The following is a 17777-nucleotide window of genomic DNA, read 5'->3' as shown; positions in this document are numbered from 1 at the left end:
ATAAAGGCAGGACTCATTCACCTGATCTCATCCCCTTTTGGGTTTCACGTTAGCAGTGTGATAATGGAGGTGGTCAGTTTTCCTGACCACAGACAGACTATGTTTGATTCATTGCTAGTTGGAAGAGGTCTCTCTTCAACAAAGACCCGTAGGTCATTGTTCACGCTCTGCTGTTTCCCACACACAAGCTCACAGAGTTGCAGTTTTAAAATGCTGTACATATAATTATGAAGATGCAGACCCAAGTGTTGATTCAAGCAAAAACGGGTCCCATTCTTTATTACAGATTGACACGTTTCTGAGACACCCTCCTGATAATGCCACAGTCCCACCTTCTTTCACATACCGGCATTTGAACTCTCCATCATTATATGCAAACCATAAATTATTCTGAATATACCAATTGAAATGCATCATCATGCCAGTTGGAGTATGACATCATTATATCCCTCTAGAAGATTTTCCTCTTAATTTTTTAAAAGATAGCCTCACACCACCAAGTACTTGCAAGACAAAGTTGCTTTCTGCACCACTCTGGCCATGGTAGACAGACAAAAAACTATACAGAGACCCACAAAGTGTCACAAAGAGGCCTTCAACATAGTAAAATTGTTACCCAATAGTGATACAATTATTTCTTATGTCTGCTACTGTAATAATGAACCTGTTTTTCATGCTTGTTATGGGAATACACAGGAATTTTGCGTTTAATCTTGTACAATGTCCTTGAGGCCACCGTCACTCACCCAGAAACCTACACAGGCCTCTTTGACTTTAGGTTTCATATTTCTTATTTAGTGCACTAACCTTTGAGGCTACAAATATCTCCTTTATTACCTAAATCGCTTAGGTAATCACAATATGTAACTTGACTTTAACTTCTGAAAACATGTTTATAGCCAATCAGCATTTGGACAAGTGCACTGACTGCTTATCCATGAAAGAACATTTATTTATATAGCACCATTCATACACACCAGCAATTCAAAGTGCTTTCACTAAAATATGAGCCATATTTTATGACATACCTGCTACTCTGTCATGCATATGGTAAGTGATGTCTGGTCTGTTGCACTAGTTTGTGAGATCCAGTCCAGAATTCCATTCACTGTGAGTGGTGTGCAATGTAAGTGGTGTTAGGTTGTCAGATCATGTATCACCACGCACTCAGGAAGCATTAATCATGCAAGGACATTCAATACTGTGCAAATGTTTTAGGTAGGTGTGGAAGAAATAGAACAGTGTTAATAGTTTATTTTTGTTAATGAAGAAATTGCAAAGTTAATAAACAAGAGCTTCTAAACAGCTTCAGTTCTTCTCATGGTGGATAATGTGGAGTCCTGGGTGACGTCCTGGGTGATCTCCTACTTGTCCTGAGTAATGTCCTGCCTGTGCCAGATCGAGTCTCTCAGGAGACTGAGGCTTCCAGTTGAGCGTACACTGTGCAGGACTATAACACAACAGAAGCAGCACCCATTTATTCCAGAGCTAATCTTTCATAGAAAATAAGGGACAGTACTACGTAGTATTATGGAGTAGACTGTATGCAACAGATAATCTATGTAAAACAAGATTATTCTGAACCCTTACGAAAATGTTTAGTGATGTGGGAATCTAGTTCATGATGGAAATGCAATTGCCACACAATAAAACAATGACTATTAGAAAAAAACAAAACACACAAGTCATTTAATCAGTGGAGCAGTTAATTTATATAAAAGTGGATAATTCACAGAAAACATACAATTTGCATAATAAACCTTTAAATCCCTTTAAGGTGCTTCCTGTGACAGTTTGTCCAAAGCTGCTCCATCAAAGCGGACGAAATGCCAGCCCTCATTATCAGTCAAGTCCTGCGCTCCTTTAGAGATATAGAAATCCAGTGATGGTTTATTCCAGTCCAGAACAGCAAGCTGCAAACGAGCACACTGCTGCTCTGTAGCCACCTAAAACAAAGAAAAACTACATTCATTTAAAATGAACTACATTACCCAGTTAGTCTTACAGTGCTTGCAGTGGCCATTCTGTATTTCTGTTTGCACACTTTATTAATTTTTTTACTTTTTTGGCACACATTTCACAAATTCTCAGATCAAACAAGGTACAAAAACTTAAAAGCTTTCTTAGCAAACATGCTTTTTGGTGAAATAAGATGAGATTGTACTGAACAAATAAAGTGAAAACTCACTTTGGCTACTGATGCCATCAGAGTCTTCCCAATACCTTGGCCTGTAAAAGAGCATTAGAAATTTAACCAGCTGAGAGCTTTGAGTGTTGTGCCCATCAGATACCTGTTTGTTTGTTAATGGTCTTCAGCTTCACTACTACACAATTAGTACTGATGAGTTCAAGCATATCTGTTGGTGAAGGAAATGCATTCAACCGTTACTGTTTCAGAATTGGCTGAAGAGCAGGTTTATCTCACACACCTCTGAACTCGGGCATGACATAGAGATCCTCCATGTAGACGCACCGCCCCTTCCAAGTGCTGTATGTGTAAAAGTAGAGCGCATAGCCAACCGTGGTGTGACCTGAGAACGTGTAACAACACAAAGCCAAACTGTGAACTGGATCTTTCAGTTACGAACCAATTGAACAACACGTGCAGTCTAGCCTGCCTAAATGTCTGCCTTATGGTCTGAAACACAGTAATAAACACATCACTTCATGAGGTATATGGACCAAACTTTTACTTCCTTACAGAATATCATTACCTTCTTTAGATCTGTGTTCCTCTGGAACCTCTGCTACTAGACAGTGGTAAAATGGGTTTGGACCAAAACCGTCCTTCACCAGCTCTGTACCAATAACCAGAATGACAATGGAACGAGCAGTTATTAATTAACCAAGTCAGTTTCATAAGTGACGTATCTGCACACTTAGGCTAAGCTTGCCTAACCTTTGTGGGATATCTTCACCTGATCAGGCATTTTTTCATAAACAGCCAACTCCTGTAATGAAATAACTAAGTCAGGTATTCAAATTGTATTGTTCACTGATGTTGCACTGATTTGTATATAGTGGGTACAACAGCACCGACGCTAACCTACAATGTTGAGTATCATATTAATTAATATAATTATTAAGAGTAATGACATTAATTTAAACATTTTGATGACTACCACAACTGTTTTCAGCTGAATCAATATTTTTAATGTTTTTCACCATCACATTTCACATCATCGTAGATCATGGATTCTCCCCCAGTTTACTACAAATGGTCACTTTATTTATATATTTCCAATATTCATTTATTGAACTGCTTTAAGCTTTAATATTGGGTTACAAACATGTTTCCTTTTTGCCATCATATGTAGGTCTGTTTAAAAAGCACTGAACTAAAAGAATCTGGTGGAATATCTCCCTCCCTATAGTCTCCAGTCCTTAATCCAACAGAGCAGATTTTCTCTGCCTGGAGGTGGAAGGTATATGATATTTGCAGTGATGTCAATGAAAATATGTGGCCAGACAGGAACGTCTAAATGTGCAAGACTGATTGACTGTGCATTTTCCAATTCAGTTCCATATATAATGCAATATTGTTTACAGTTGAGCACAGCTGCCCAAAGGGTGTTACTTGTGTTTGTTGTAAATTATATATGTTTGTAGTTTGCTGTTGCACAATGCACTGCAAAGAGCATATGCAGGAAAAATATGAAAAATACGTATTGGGTGTCTGGTACTCATTTACCTCACTAAATACAGTAATGTGTAACTTAATAGTAGATTTCAAATTGGTGTGCGAGTATAGTGGTGTCTTTAGCATTTTCAGGTAGTGTCACTATGATCTGACTTTTAGTCATTGGAAAAGGCTTACAGAGTGAACTGTCTTGATGCAAACGTTTTATTTTGACACTTTCATTGACATGAATACTTCCTTTTGTGGAATTAACTGTCCATTCTGAGCAACTGACACGCTTTCGCGGGCTATCAACTAGGTTTTAGACTTTGTACTAATTGTTTTGAGAAATGCACGTACTGTTGTGCAAATGTTAACAGTGATGTGACATGCACTATAAAACTATACATTCGGTCCACTCAGAGCTGACGGACTTCGATCTCTGACGTTGAAAACCGTCCGTTCTGGATCTGAGAGCTCTGGGAATGACGGTCTAGTCAGGTCGAGTTAGAGTTCAGTGCCACGTTTAAAATTCGTTTAACCCACGGAGCTCAATCAAACACAGAGACTTTTTCATGAAAACCACCACAGCTACTGGGTTACACTGTAGTTGAGCAGCTCTGAACACTCACCATGATCATCCGCTCTATGTCTTTGCAGTCCTCAGGTCGGGCAACACGAACTGTAAAATTCATTTTGAACTACGATCTTCGGTTCATCCAGAAGGAAATGCTCATAAAAATGAATAGATATGCAGAGAAAGCATAGCGCTGCCGCTGAGAAGGAATAAATTTGACACTCCCGCTACCGGACACGCCAACCTCGAGACAAATCCGCGTCCATGAATGTGGACGGTGCGATAACTGAGACTATAGGCTGGATCTCAGCAGGGCTCTGTGTCCTGACTCTGGCGAGGTTTCCTTTTAGTATCGCGTGATTAAAATGCTTGGGTATCATAATAAAACATGGCTTTATTTCTCAAGCGTTTCCTTTACACCTCTGAATAAATATTTTTTTAGGCTATACTAATCATAGACATAGGAAAGAGATTCGAATATGATTAGAAAATATCGGATTTTTGTGTCCACAGTACCACAGATAAAATCTGAACGATAATTTCTATCACTGTTGACATGTTTTTAATATCTTTGTCTCATCTATATGAGATTAGTGGGGGATCATTGAAAAGGGATGCGGTCTCTGCATCATCGTGGAGGATTCTGAAGTGTTTAACTATATCAGCCACTGTGTTATTTGTAGGATGATGTATGCCAAGACCAAAGGAATTCTGTCAGTGCGTCCACTCCAATGGGTAAACACAAGCAAAGGCATCAGCTACAACTTATAGGAAAACCACAGCTTTGAAAATGTTCATGCATTTCAATACTTTTCTGGAGGACGTTTTCAAGTCTGAGTAGTTGGAGTTTGCAGGCCTTTGGAATGTGAATTATATTGTAGACAGGAATCATAGTCCGTAGGTATAAAACCCCAATGAACGGGTGTTGTGATTTAAACACATATTTTCCCTTAGGCTATAGCATACGTTTTTCCATTTCATCAGTCATAAGATCACTACAGTTCAGCACAACATCTCGTCTTCCTGAATCTCACTTCATGAAATGTGCCAACAGTGCCTGAGTGGACAATAACCACAGCCCACAGGACATCACCTCTATTGCATCTGTATTGCGTTAGACCTCCATGTGAAATGTGATTTAGCAACTTTAAGAACAGTTAAATGTGTGTGAATGTCTGACATTGTTGTTTCCTCCCACTCACACACCCGGTAAGAGGACCATAACTCCACGACAGCATCACACATCACACTACAGGCTTGAACACTATGAACACTAAATTCAGTATTTGACAGTATTTAACACCTGGGTGGTGTTTCTCTCTGTTGAACACTGGGCAACTTTGCTGGGCAGCGACAGGAAATTTGCATTGCATTTCTGTCCTGATCACCTTTTAAAGTCCTACCGAGCAGCGTGTCAAAACAAGTAGCTCCGCGACGTTCGTGCAAGGAAAGCTGATTAATGGCGCATAAATGAACAACGAAGAGTGGAAACAAGCTTCGGGTTTGGTGTGACACATCGAAGAACTTTCAGAAGACACTTCGTAAGCGACACCTCGTTTAATTTTGTACAAATGTTAGATTTGTGTCAGTATTGTATGCGTAGGCTTGTACCTTCTTATTGTAAGTTGATGGCGACAGTTGTGAATTCTCTTGCGACTGTGTAGGATAGAAGAGGTTGTACTTTGTAGACATGCATCGTTACTTTCCAGTGACATATCTATACGAACGTATCTTCTTTGTAATTATAGTTGTTTTGTTATTTAGTTAAGTCTCATATAGGGTGATGTTTTGTAACATAAGGTGAATGGGAGTGTTTGTGAGTCCAAACCCTCTACCCATGTCAAATCTATGAGGGGCAGAGTTGAGCTGGAGGGCGCAGATAAGCGACCCGAATCTCTGAGGAGCATTTTTCAAACTCGGTGTGTTTGAGAGCGGAGTTGGTCCAGCAGGCACCATGAGGAACCATGAGGAACCGCAGGGTGCTCCTCACGCTTCGTGGTCCTCACAGATCACCCGCGAATGCTGAAAAGTAGTTTCTAATACCACGAGCGGTCTTCGTAAGGGACGGAGTTACCCTACAATAACGGGTACAGCAAGAGTTCAGCTCTTTAATCCGCATATAAAGGTAACGATTAACATTATTGAATCTGTTCATTTTGTGATTACAGACAGGCAGTTAAGACAGTCCGGGCGGGTGAATACGGACCTATATCCGTGCTCGCTTCTTTCGCGCCGGTTAAACGGATATTTATAGCTCCATTGGACCATATAGCATTACTGCTAACGGGTCTCAAATTGACACAGACGCGAAAGGGAAATGTTTCAGACACTTTGAGGCTCTAGGCTAAGTCTATTAGGGTCACTGTGATTTAACGCTTTCTCTTTTAGCTCCCCTGCACACTCTATCCGTATTCTTCATCACTTTTAAAGTTTGTTGATATATTTTGTGGATTTGTGTTTATTCACGAGCTTTTTTTAAAAAAAAAAAAACAAGTGGTTGTTATGTCTAGAAGGTTCTTATCCATATGCCACAGGACGTTGGCCCGCCCAAAACATGCAAACATGTTTACTCATTACGTGAACACAGAGGATGCAGGCTGTGTGTGTTTTGGGTTGGTTTTTGTGTGTGTGTTGTCTATGAGATGATCTAGTCCATAGGCAGGAAGGATGTAGATTAGGTGTAAAATGTCTACACTCACTACTTAATGGGTATTAAAAGTATTTGTCGTAAAAAGCCTAACATAGATTATATTAGCCCCTATTCAAATTCACAGTCCTGTTTGACGAATGTCATTTGCTTATATTTGCATAGTTACGTTTGTAGGTTTTTTTCACACTTAACAGTAAGAGCACACCCCCATACACAGAGAACCCTGTCCCTCCTAAACATCCCATTCTAAATTATATGAGCTAAAAAGTTAGAGAATTGATATTACAGTGGGAGAGCTGATCAGATGGTTTGGTACAAATAGTGCAGCATGCTGTAACAGTAAAGCCCTACGTTTCTTAACACTCTTACCACTGCTTATTGTTGTCACTTGATTGAAATCGTAAATTGCTCTGAATAAGAGCAAATGCCAAATGAATAATTGCAATAAATGCAGATAAATGTTGATTCTGGAAAAAAAAACTGTATTGGTTCCTTTCTCAGCAGGCACGTCTCTGGTCAGCCTTTTCCTTCTCACACAGACTATGTGGAAATCTCCGGCAGTGTTCCGTCAGCGGTTCCGATGGGACCGGGTCCAGAGTCTGTCCCATGGAGACCCTCTCTTTAAGGTGCACTACCTGGGCACAGAGAAGATCTACTCCCTGGACGTGCAGCAGGCGGAGGAGGCCCTGGGGCGGCTGCTCGAGCGATCTCCCGCTGGGGCGTCACGGGAGAAGGAGCATGCGCTGGTGGTGCGTTCGCGTTACGTGGAGGTGAAGGAGATCAGCACAGGCAGGCAGCTGACCAAAACGTACCTGCGGGACATCGCGTACTGCACGGCTGATGCCGCCCACCCAAACGTCTTCCTCTACATCTGCAAGCAGCCTGGAGCGCAGCTGCACTGCAGGGTGTTCTGGTGTAGCCGGCCGGAGCGGGCCAGAGACATCAGTGCCTGCCTGGCACGCTCATTCCAGAGGGCCATGATTGACCGGCAGGAGGGAGAGACCAACCAAACGCAGGTGGAGGGCGGGACAACAGATGGGCGGCCAATCAGGGGGAAGGGGAAAGTGAAGAACTCCACCACTCTACCTGTAGACTCAGGAAAGGGTGAGTGAAGAACTGTTCTTCTATAGACTAGCAATTGTACATTCAATTACACTTTTCACAAGGGGTAGGAAGGTGCATAAAAGTTCTGAACACAAAATATGGACTGTGTGTGTGTGTGTATTGACAGGCTGGAGGAGAAGAGAAACTCTGGCTTCTCGCACCTCTCTAAGAGTGCTAATGAGGAGGACCAGCATCAGTGACTAGAAGACACCAAATGCAGTGGCCAGACCGCTAGAAACCGGCTGCAACTTGTCCCAACTGTCCCAGTCAAGCCCTGAGTGATGGGAGAAGAGACAAACCGAACCCTGAACCGTCAGCAAAATTCAGTCTTTGTTGGCATGACGAGGTTATTGCTACAGTTTATCTGGGTGTGGAACATCCCATTTCCCTGTGGTGTAAGGATGTTGCATTAATGAAAGTGTGTTACGTTATCACTTCTGCACCACAAATCTGTGGCATTCCTCTTCTTAAAACTGATCACCGTTCCAAATATTGGCAAAAACATTCCAAGTCTTATTGTAATTTATTTTGTTATAATGCGTCCAGAGCGTTTATATTACAACTTTTATGTTCCTGAATGAGTGACGGTAGCAGTGACTTCGAGTTCTGCTCTCGTCAGAATTATGCTTTGCATAACCACAGGCCAAAAACCTTTTTAATTGTTCACTTCCTCGTTTCCTTTGCCGTGAGCTTCTAGCGCCATTCTCCACACGGTCCACGGGCTGATGGCACTGGCCTTCTGTTTCAGCAACAGAATGTTAATTTCACATTCCTTTCACGCACAGAGGCGAAGGTCTTGAACCAGATCAGTCATCATCTTGGAGCCTCTACTGGCAAATGATTGGGAAACGTCATTGTGCCTCTCTGCACACTTGGGTCTCATTACAGGTGTAGTGCACTTATGATCTCAGTACTAAAGATCACTAACTGTTCAGTTGTAGTCAAGCTCTCGCCATCACCATTAAATCAGGATAATGGAAACACTTTGCAATTCACATGAATAAATCCTTTAGGCTTGGAGTCAGCTCATGGCTGAATGGTGAGGTTGTTGTGGGGCAGTAGTTCAGGACGTGCCAGCTATGTTCTTGAAACTCCTGCCACACAGGAGTGAGGGACCCCACCTCACAGCCCCTAAACCAGGGGTGCACAACATACGCCTCCGTTGCGGCTGATAAATAATTTGGCCCGCCTTGTGGCTTTGTGCCTGAATTTGAACGACGAACCTGCAGTGTTGTTTTTTGGGCTACTTTTTAGTTGGGCTACCGTGGGAGTAAGTAAACATTAAGAATGGATCGCGACATAATTTGTCTCCATTTTACACTACTCGCCACCCCCCCGACAATTTAAACTCGCACCCTTCAAGCAGCTTTACATTTATTTTTGGCCCGGCTCCTCCTTCAAGTTGTGCATCCCTGCCCTAAACCCTCACCACACCTGACTCACTTCTCCCCTACGTGCCTTATAGAAAGCCTTGTGCTAGTCATGTATTTGGACAAACTACATTTACTGTGTAGTATATCTATATTCTTTTTTTTCCAAGTGTGTAATATGCATGTGTACACTGTGTTTTGTATAAAGAAAAACATTTAAATATCATTTTATTATTGATGCCATTGTGTAAAGCACCTTTTTTATTTCTTTCTCTCTGTATTTCAGTGCCACATTATATATGTAATCTGAAGCTCACGTCACTATAGAAATGTAGTAAAGACCCACCTTTCCTCTTACAGATAATTACAGACTGGACATATAGATCCCAATAGTAAACTCCTTCCTACCCATTTATATAAAACATACATACTTATGTTCCTGGCTGTAGGCAACTGTGTCTGTTTAAATCAGATGACAAGCAGTTCTGAGCACACTCAGTCCCACAGCTTTAAATCTGCCAGCTCAGGACTAAATACAGCAAGTAATAACTCCAGTGATTATTTAATCTGTTATGGTCTAGCTTGACAATTAACATAGAAGCAAAGGAACTAAATATCACCCCCCCGCCCCAACACACACACACACACACACACACATACACACACACAATTATTTATCCCTCACTCAGGCATCAGGAAATTGTCCACTACCCAACTTATAAGAAAAAAAGCAAAGCATCACAGATCACAGCAAGTATATAAGTATACAACTGCCTTGCTCTTCCATGAGTGGGGAATGAGTTCAACATGAACCAGATCAATGACCTGTCAATCATACCTCGTCATGAGCAGAGTTGTATAGTAACGAAGTAGAACTACTTCACTACTGTAGTTAAGTACTAAATGCTGTATCTGTACTTTACTGGAGTATTATTTTTTTCTCCTACTTCCACTTTTACTTCACTACATATTTTCCATCAGTTTAATACTTTTACTCCGATACATTTTTTACGTGCTGTATAGTTACTTGTTACAATTATAAACATGTTAGTTTTCGTCACCGGGTCAAGCGATCAGGCTGTCTTATGAGAAAACTGAACACTTGAGCTTCGTAATCTAGGTTCACTTGACACGTCGTGACTGCCGCAAGGGTCCGCGCTGCAAAAATGACGCAATCGCGGTGGCTCCGCCCATGGGCATGGACCACGCGCGCTGTCGCGTCGCGAGGTCGTGCAGCTCTCGATTTTTGTGCGAAGTGCGAAGTTACAAGGTGGAATTCATGCACTTGTACGGCACTTTGAAGGTGCATTTTCAGTATTTTCCAGCACCTTCAGCTTAATTTACATATTTATACAAATACACATATACTCGAAATCAGGGGCGGACTGGGACAAAAAATCGGCCCTGGCATTTTTGGACCAGACCGGCCCACTCACACTCGATAACGCTTTTCACACTTTTCAGTTTTTTGAATGTGTATACCAACAGTTTACACTCTTTAAAACCATGTACCCTAAGCCATGCCATGAGTTTACAGGAATTAGTGAGAGTGAAATTAAATAATTTTTAAATCATTAAATACTTTCAAAAAGTTTTGTTTATTAACAGTATGAAAATGCATATTGAACCACTCCATCACAGTAATGAATGCAGCATTCATCCAACTGGGTGTGCCTATGTGTTTCAGGGAGGAAGACAAGAGAAAGAAAGAATAGAGATGAAAAATAAAGGATCAGATGCTAACTCTTCCAAGAGTAGTACTCAATAAATTGTGAACTTACCCAGTCAAAAGAATGAATGTATGTTTTTTTTTTTCTCAACATAAGGAATTAATTATTGTTGTTTTATCAGAAAAACAGACACACAGCTGCATTGGCATAATACTGGCAAAAAAAATTGTCATTGTAAAAAATAAGATTTTCTTTAATTAGAGCCTACATTTTCTTTAGCCAGCTAGGCTAAATGCCCCCAAACACATCCAGGCGAAAAAGTAGCTAAAGCTAGGCTTACAAGTTAAACAATCAATGGCCTAATAACAAAATCAGAAAACTGCCCAGTAACTCAGTTTAATTGAATGGTGGCTTTAAAAATACACCTAGAAATACTGGATTTATGAAGATTTGTGAAGAGGCACACAGCAGCATTGGCATATGGCACAGGCAATAAACAAAATTACCATTTTAAAAAGTGTAATTTCCTTTAATTTCTGTACATTGTCCCTAAACACCTCCATAAAAGCTACCAAACATTTCCCCTTCCTACCAAGCATAGCCTTAGCCTAGCCTACTACTCACCCCACAAATATTAATAGTATAATAATGAAAATAGAATGCTGCCTGCTGAGTGACTTAGTACTGTTTTTGTTGGTGAATGGAGGTTTTAAAAGTGTTCTCACATTTAAGACTATTTAGTTCAGAATGGAAGACATAAAAGTACTAAAATAGGCTTATTTTCTCATACAGTGTACACAAAGTCTTATAATAGAGGTAAGGACGTTATTCACTTATTTTACCTTTTGCATTTACAATACAAACTAACTCGGCCATAGAACATTAGCCAAAATGATTTTATTGATGTTTTATCAATTTATCAGATTTGGCAAAGGGTTTGATTGCTTAACCCTACTCATTTTATAGCTGCTCTGAAAGGAGTCAGGCTTACCGCACGTTCAGTACATGTTTCTGTCCACTGGCCACCGCCACCACTGTCATCAGCCACGGGAGCTGATGAAGGCCCTGCTGTGGCAAACATTTGAGTAATTTTTATACATTTGGCAGCGTTTACTTGAAGTTCAAGCTTCTTTTTGTCGTAGTTTCTCTGCACCTCCTTTGCGCTTTTTCTCCATCTCAGATACTCACATACGTTATGTTAATCAACGTTAGATTGCACTACGCACCGGCGCATGGAGGAGGGGGTGTTTGATGATATGATTGGTACAGCTCTGTGTCAGTAAAGAAAATAACCAATGGGCTGCATACCAGCGTGTTTAAGGACCGGTAAACTCTCGCGCTGACTTTTTTTGCCAAATGCATTATGCAGGCAGCAGGAGCATCGCGAAAGGTGTGTTAATGTGATTCGCCAGACAAGTGTCAATCAGCCAGCCTCCATCTGAATCGGCCCACTGATCTACTTGTTTTATGGGCCGGTCAGACCAATATATAAATAGATTAAAAAAGTGTCAGGACTGTCGGCCCAAATAGCACGTCGGCCCACCGGGAAAATGCCCGGTATGCCCGATGGCCAGTCCGTCCCTGCTCGAAATTATTCCAAATAATTCGCATTTGTTGTGTATGGAGTAATTTATGAACTTCACTTCCCATAATGCCCTGTTTTTTAGGCGGGAAAAAGAACCCACGGTAGAAAACTCCCCAGTCAACTCTCTTCTTTAAGGCAATTAGGCACGGACATTCTACCTGTATGATATTGCAGTAGTTAATAAACTTCAGTATAATTGTTCAGCACTTCTATATCCGTCTTCCATCAATGTGTACGTGTGATTTCATTTGGACACAACATACTGGCGACGATGATCGGATTGTTAAACACGACTTTGGAAGCGGAACGAAGAGGCTACGACGGTGAAGTTAGCAGAAGAAGCTAACTCAATGATGGCGGTGTACAGCAGCGAGGCGGACTTGTGCTTCGATGGAAGCAATGAAAGTTTCAAGACGTATGCGCAACGATTTGCACAGCTCGTGGAAGCCAACGGAATTGAACAAGAGAAACAAAGGGCTGTTTTCTTGTCTGTGGTAGGTGCAAAGACTTTCGCCTTACTGACAGACTTGCTAGCCCCCTAAAAAGTTAACCACAGGCGATCGATCGATCGCGATATAATAATAATACTTAAATTTTGTCCATTTTACACCCCCCCCCCCGTGTAAACATTTTACACACCCCCCACCTCTAAGCTGTATAAAAAATGTCGAAACCAGTGGGGAAAAAATCGCGATTTTAATTCGCAATCGCAATTTATAGATAAAAAATTGCAATTAGATTATTTTCCAAAATCGTTCAGCCCTAGTACGCTTTATCTCAAAATTTGTAGGGCAGATACCATGGAATGTAATGAATACATAAAACATTTTCTGTGCTTTGGACCCTGTCAGTTTACATTCTTGGTATTAGAATGTAAACAGGATATCAAAACTATTCATAACTGGATTAGATATTCATCCATCCAAGTGCATCCATGCTCCTAAAAACAAACATCTGAAATTCATAAAGTTAAGTACATCACACAAAACAATGGCAAGAAACACTAAGTTAAATTGACTGGACTTGCAAAGTTAAATTGACTGGACTTGCAAAGTTAAGTTGACTGGACTTGCAAAGTTAAGTTGACTGGACTTGCAAAGTTAAGTTGACTGGACTTGCAAAGTTATTTTTTGCACAAAGAAAATTAAATAGTTCATACAAAGACTACTCGTATTTGATCTACATAATAATTCGATGCAAAAAGTTGCCTTGATTTTTTAAAAGTAGATAAAGCACAGTATTTTTATCAGTGTACGGACTAAGCTGTTGAGTGCTGCATATGGAGAAAAGCTGGTGTGGACAAGTCATGGACATTGTGCACAATTTTGAGTCCACCACGAGCAGTCTGAAAACGATTCAGCAAACACCGCTTAGAACCGACAGTGTGAGCAGCTACAAGAACTGTGCTGAGAACTGTGCAGACACTGAAGTACCAGGGGTCTCAAAAGACTATGAACTGTTTACAGTGAAAGGTGACAGTGAGTATGTGAAGCCTTATATAGGGACTTGGACATTTTTTTCAAAATTATTTTTTTCAAAATTATTTATTCACATTTAAAATAGTTTTATTAGATGCAGCACAATATAACAAAAAAAAAGATGCCTTAATTGTCAAATTTGCTCAAGCCAGTCCAAAGATAATCACATTTAAATCGGCCCGATTTTTTAAATGCAATTAACCTAAATCTTGTGATCAAGAAATGTGCGCTAGTTTTAGCATGTGGCCATAGTTGCCAGGTTTGCGGTTTTCACGCCAAATTGGGCTTGTTTGAAAATCCAGCCGCAGGTAAAAATTCTGGGGTCGCGGGGTGCGGCTTTTTGGGCTACTTTTGAGTTGGGCTACCGCGGGAGTTACAAGTCAACACTAAGAATCGATCGCGATATAATACTTGTCTCCATTTTACACACTCGCCACCCACCCACCCCCCGTCATCAACTTTGGGCTTTGGGCTAGTTTAGGCTGCTGAAGGGCAGGTTTTACACTGACTTTGTGTGGGATATTTTTGTAGGACCTGGCAGCCCTGGCTAGTTTTAGCATGTGGCTAGTCCGTGCCCGCCGTTATCATGGTTCATCAGACCAACACGTTGTCTTGGGAGCCTTAAAAAATACCTTAAACTGTACAGACTGGGATAAAACTTCAGGAAACAAGAATATAATGTAACGGTCCACATATCTATTAATATCTTTTGAACAGTCCCACAATGTTTTTGAACGGTCCAAATGCGAAGTTAAAATTCAAGCAGGCTCAAAAAGAAACAGAAGCGCGAAATGCGAATACTTCTAACGGGATGAGAGAAAGCGAACATTCAGTTATGTCATATTACCAAAACTCTGGGAAGAACCTCCTACAAACCGATGAAAACAGCGATTGTTTTTACCGTGCGCTTCGCTTAGACAGCGCGACCGGAGAAAAATGGCCGCGGCTCAATCATTATCATGCGGAAATATCCAAGTCCCTACCTTATATGGTAAGGGTGAGATGCAATGGTTTTAAGATTAAGATGGAAGTTGACACAGGTGCAGCTATGAGTGTAATTTCAGAAAAGCTGTACAACAAGTGGTTTAAAAAGTGTAAACTGCAGTCATGTGATGTGCGTCTTAAAACATACTCCTCAGAGCCAATTCTACTCATGGGTCAAATTCAAGTGAAAGTACAGTGTGGTGAGCAAACAAAACAACTGATATTGTTAGTGGCAAAAGGAAGTGGTCCAACACTAATGGGCAGAAATGGGATTCAGCACCTGTGTTTAGACTGGTCTAGAGTGAATCACTTGCCAGTTACTAATCAAATCAAAGTTTACTTGTATAGCGCTTTTCACAACACATGTTGTCACAAAGCGCTTTACAGGATTTAAAAGGTTAACAATACTATGGGTCCAGAACCCTAATGATGATCCTCTCTCAGAAATACTCTCCGGTATTCAATGCAGATGGTGGGGTCATTTTAGGGGTAAAAGCAAAGCTAAGAGTGGTGGGAAATGCCAATCCAAAATTTTGTAAGGCCAGATCAGTGCCTTATGCACCGAGTGCAGCTGTTGACAAACAACTAGCTAAATTACAGGAAATGGGAGTTTGCACTCCAGTGGAGTATAGTGAATGAGTAACCCCAATTGTGTGCATACCAAAAACATGGTGATGTCAGAATTTGTGGTGACTACAAGGTAACCATAAATTCATGGTCAGAGGTAGACAAATACCCTCTTCCTAAAACACAGGACCTTTTTGCCAAGTTAGCTGGGGGAAAATACTTCACCAAGCTAGATCTTACCCAAACTTACCAACCGGTGGAACTAGATGACAAATCTAAGCAGTACCTGACCCTTAATACACCAAAAGGGCTTTACCAAATGAACAGGTTACCTTATGGAATAGCTAGTTCACCAGCAATATTCCAACATATTATGGATCAAATTCTTCAGGGCTTACCAAAAGTTGTATGCTACCTAGACGATATATTGATCACGGGGTCAACCGAAGCAGAACACCGGAAAAATGTGGAACAGGTGTTACAACGCTTACAAGACAGAGGCATTCGGGTGAATAGACAAATGTAGCTTTAGTCAGCCAAGTATAACATACTTGGGGCACAAAATTGACGGTGAAGGGTTACACCCTGTGCCCGATAAAGTGGAAGCGATAGTCAACGCCTCAGTCCCTAAAAATGTCACAGAATTTAGGGCATTTTTAGCCTTATTGACTTACTATGGAAAGTTTCTTGAGAATCTCTGAACCATTATCAAACCAATGAGTGTTACTACAGAAAGGAGGACAGTCAATGGAACTGATCCACCCAATGTCAAGCAGCGTTTGAGAAAGCTAAATCACAGTTGGCATCGTCTAGTGTTCTCACACATTTCGATCCACAATTGCCGATTTTACTGGCTTGCAATGCTAGTGCCTATGGTCTAGGAGCAGTGATATCACACCAAATGACAGATGGTAGTGAAAGACCTATAGCATACGCTTCACATACTTTGAGTAAAACAGATCAACTACTCACAAATTGAGAAGGAAGCGTTAGGTATCATTTTTGGTGTACAAAAATTCAGGGATTATCTCTATGGCAGGAAATTTGTCTTGGTCACAGATCATAAGCCACTGGTGAAAATTTTGGGACCAAAGACAGCTGCGCGTTTACAGAGATGGGCTTTATTGTTGTCAGTGTATCAGTATGACATAGTCTACAAAGCCTCCTTGGAGCACGCCAATGCTGATGGGTTATCGCGTTTACCTTTGCAGAAAGTGGCGCCACAAAGCAACCCCAAATTCAGAGTGTCGTGGTTAGAATCAAAGTCAGCAAAAGACATAAAGAAACAGACAAAGACAAAATACTTACCAAAGTAAGTAGAGTTTTCTATTCAGTTACCGAAACACTCCGTGTTCCTCTAGGGCAGTGTTTCTCAACCTTTTTTCAGTTGTGGCACCCTTTATATGCATGCAAAATTTTAAGGCACCCCAGTTTACAATGCGTTAAAAACACAGGCTTTGGGGGGGGGGGGGGGGGGGGGGTGAACGTAAAATGGACACAAATTAAGTATTATATCGCAATCTATCGATCGCGGGTGGTTGGCGCCAGAGCGAACTAGTAACTCATTGAATCATAGATATGGATCAGATAAATAAACAAGATTTTTTTTTCGGATGTGAGATATTGGAAGTGTGCCGTGAGAGCGTGTGAATACGGTCAAAGCGTGTGTCTCATGCTCAATGCGTGAGCATTGGCAACCCTGAAAACATACTCTCTGCAACCATCTCCCAGCCATCATAACACAAAAAAAGTGATTATTAAGACAGAGAGCAGATAAATGTGACTTACAGTCAGTGGGAAACCTGCGTAATCTCGTGCTGACCTTGGTCATATGCAGGTCATATGCACGCTTTGAGCGTGAGACTCACGCATATTTAGCGATTTCACACGCTCTCACGCCACACATGGAATTTCTCACGCTTGAATATTATTATTATTATTTTTTAAATAATCTAATCGCCGCACACCGCAGCATATTCAGCCAATCCATCGGTTGTATATTATAACAGGTTGAACCAATCAGAATATAGATCGCGCTGTTTCTTGGTAGACTTTAGCCAGCCCGCTCCCCAACCACACACACACACACACATACACACAGCCGCTACACTAACCATCGCGACAGATTCCAATCCCCCCCGCCTGAAAAAAAGCTCACGCAAGATCTGGTCAT

General features: G+C 41.2%; 2 protein-coding genes across 8 annotated transcripts; one reads left to right on the top strand and one right to left on the bottom strand.

The window, feature by feature from the left end:
- Positions 1-1239: 1239 nt before the first annotated feature.
- sat2b (spermidine/spermine N1-acetyltransferase family member 2b) lies at positions 1240-6070 on the bottom strand. 4 transcript variants are annotated; one of them, XM_077011235.1, is made up of 7 exons: positions 5808-6070; positions 2900-2951; positions 2715-2798; positions 2430-2531; positions 2189-2229; positions 1745-1946; positions 1240-1450 (listed from the first exon to the last, which is right to left on the bottom strand). In XM_077011235.1, exons 1-6 carry the CDS (start codon positions 5886-5888, stop codon positions 1773-1775), a joined length of 534 nt encoding a protein of 177 aa, XP_076867350.1. In that variant the 5' UTR covers positions 5889-6070; the 3' UTR covers positions 1240-1450; positions 1745-1772. The 4 variants fall into 4 exon arrangements, with proteins under 4 accessions (XP_076867350.1, XP_076867349.1, XP_076867348.1 ...); XM_077011234.1 differs by having other exon boundaries at positions 1761-1946; XM_077011233.1 differs by having other exon boundaries at positions 1240-1946.
- LOC143518623 (low density lipoprotein receptor adapter protein 1-B-like) lies at positions 5453-9558 on the top strand. Of its 4 annotated transcripts, none has more exons than XM_077011232.1 (3): positions 5453-5737; positions 7351-7950; positions 8078-9558. In XM_077011232.1, exons 2-3 carry the CDS (start codon positions 7389-7391, stop codon positions 8152-8154), a joined length of 639 nt encoding a protein of 212 aa, XP_076867347.1. In that variant the 5' UTR covers positions 5453-5737; positions 7351-7388; the 3' UTR covers positions 8155-9558. The 4 variants fall into 4 exon arrangements, with proteins under 4 accessions (XP_076867347.1, XP_076867345.1, XP_076867346.1 ...); XM_077011230.1 differs by having other exon boundaries at positions 5454-5737; positions 7348-7950; XM_077011231.1 differs by lacking the exon at positions 5453-5737 and adding an exon at positions 6133-6321.
- The last annotated feature ends 8219 nt before the right edge of the window (positions 9559-17777 follow it).

The sequence above is a fragment of the Brachyhypopomus gauderio genome, chromosome 7 (assembly GCF_052324685.1).
Source record: "Brachyhypopomus gauderio isolate BG-103 chromosome 7, BGAUD_0.2, whole genome shotgun sequence".
Classification (NCBI taxonomy): domain Eukaryota; kingdom Metazoa; phylum Chordata; class Actinopteri; order Gymnotiformes; family Hypopomidae; genus Brachyhypopomus; species Brachyhypopomus gauderio.
The sequence above is the reverse complement of the archived record's forward strand: the minus strand, read 5'-3'. Positions and strand labels throughout refer to the sequence as shown.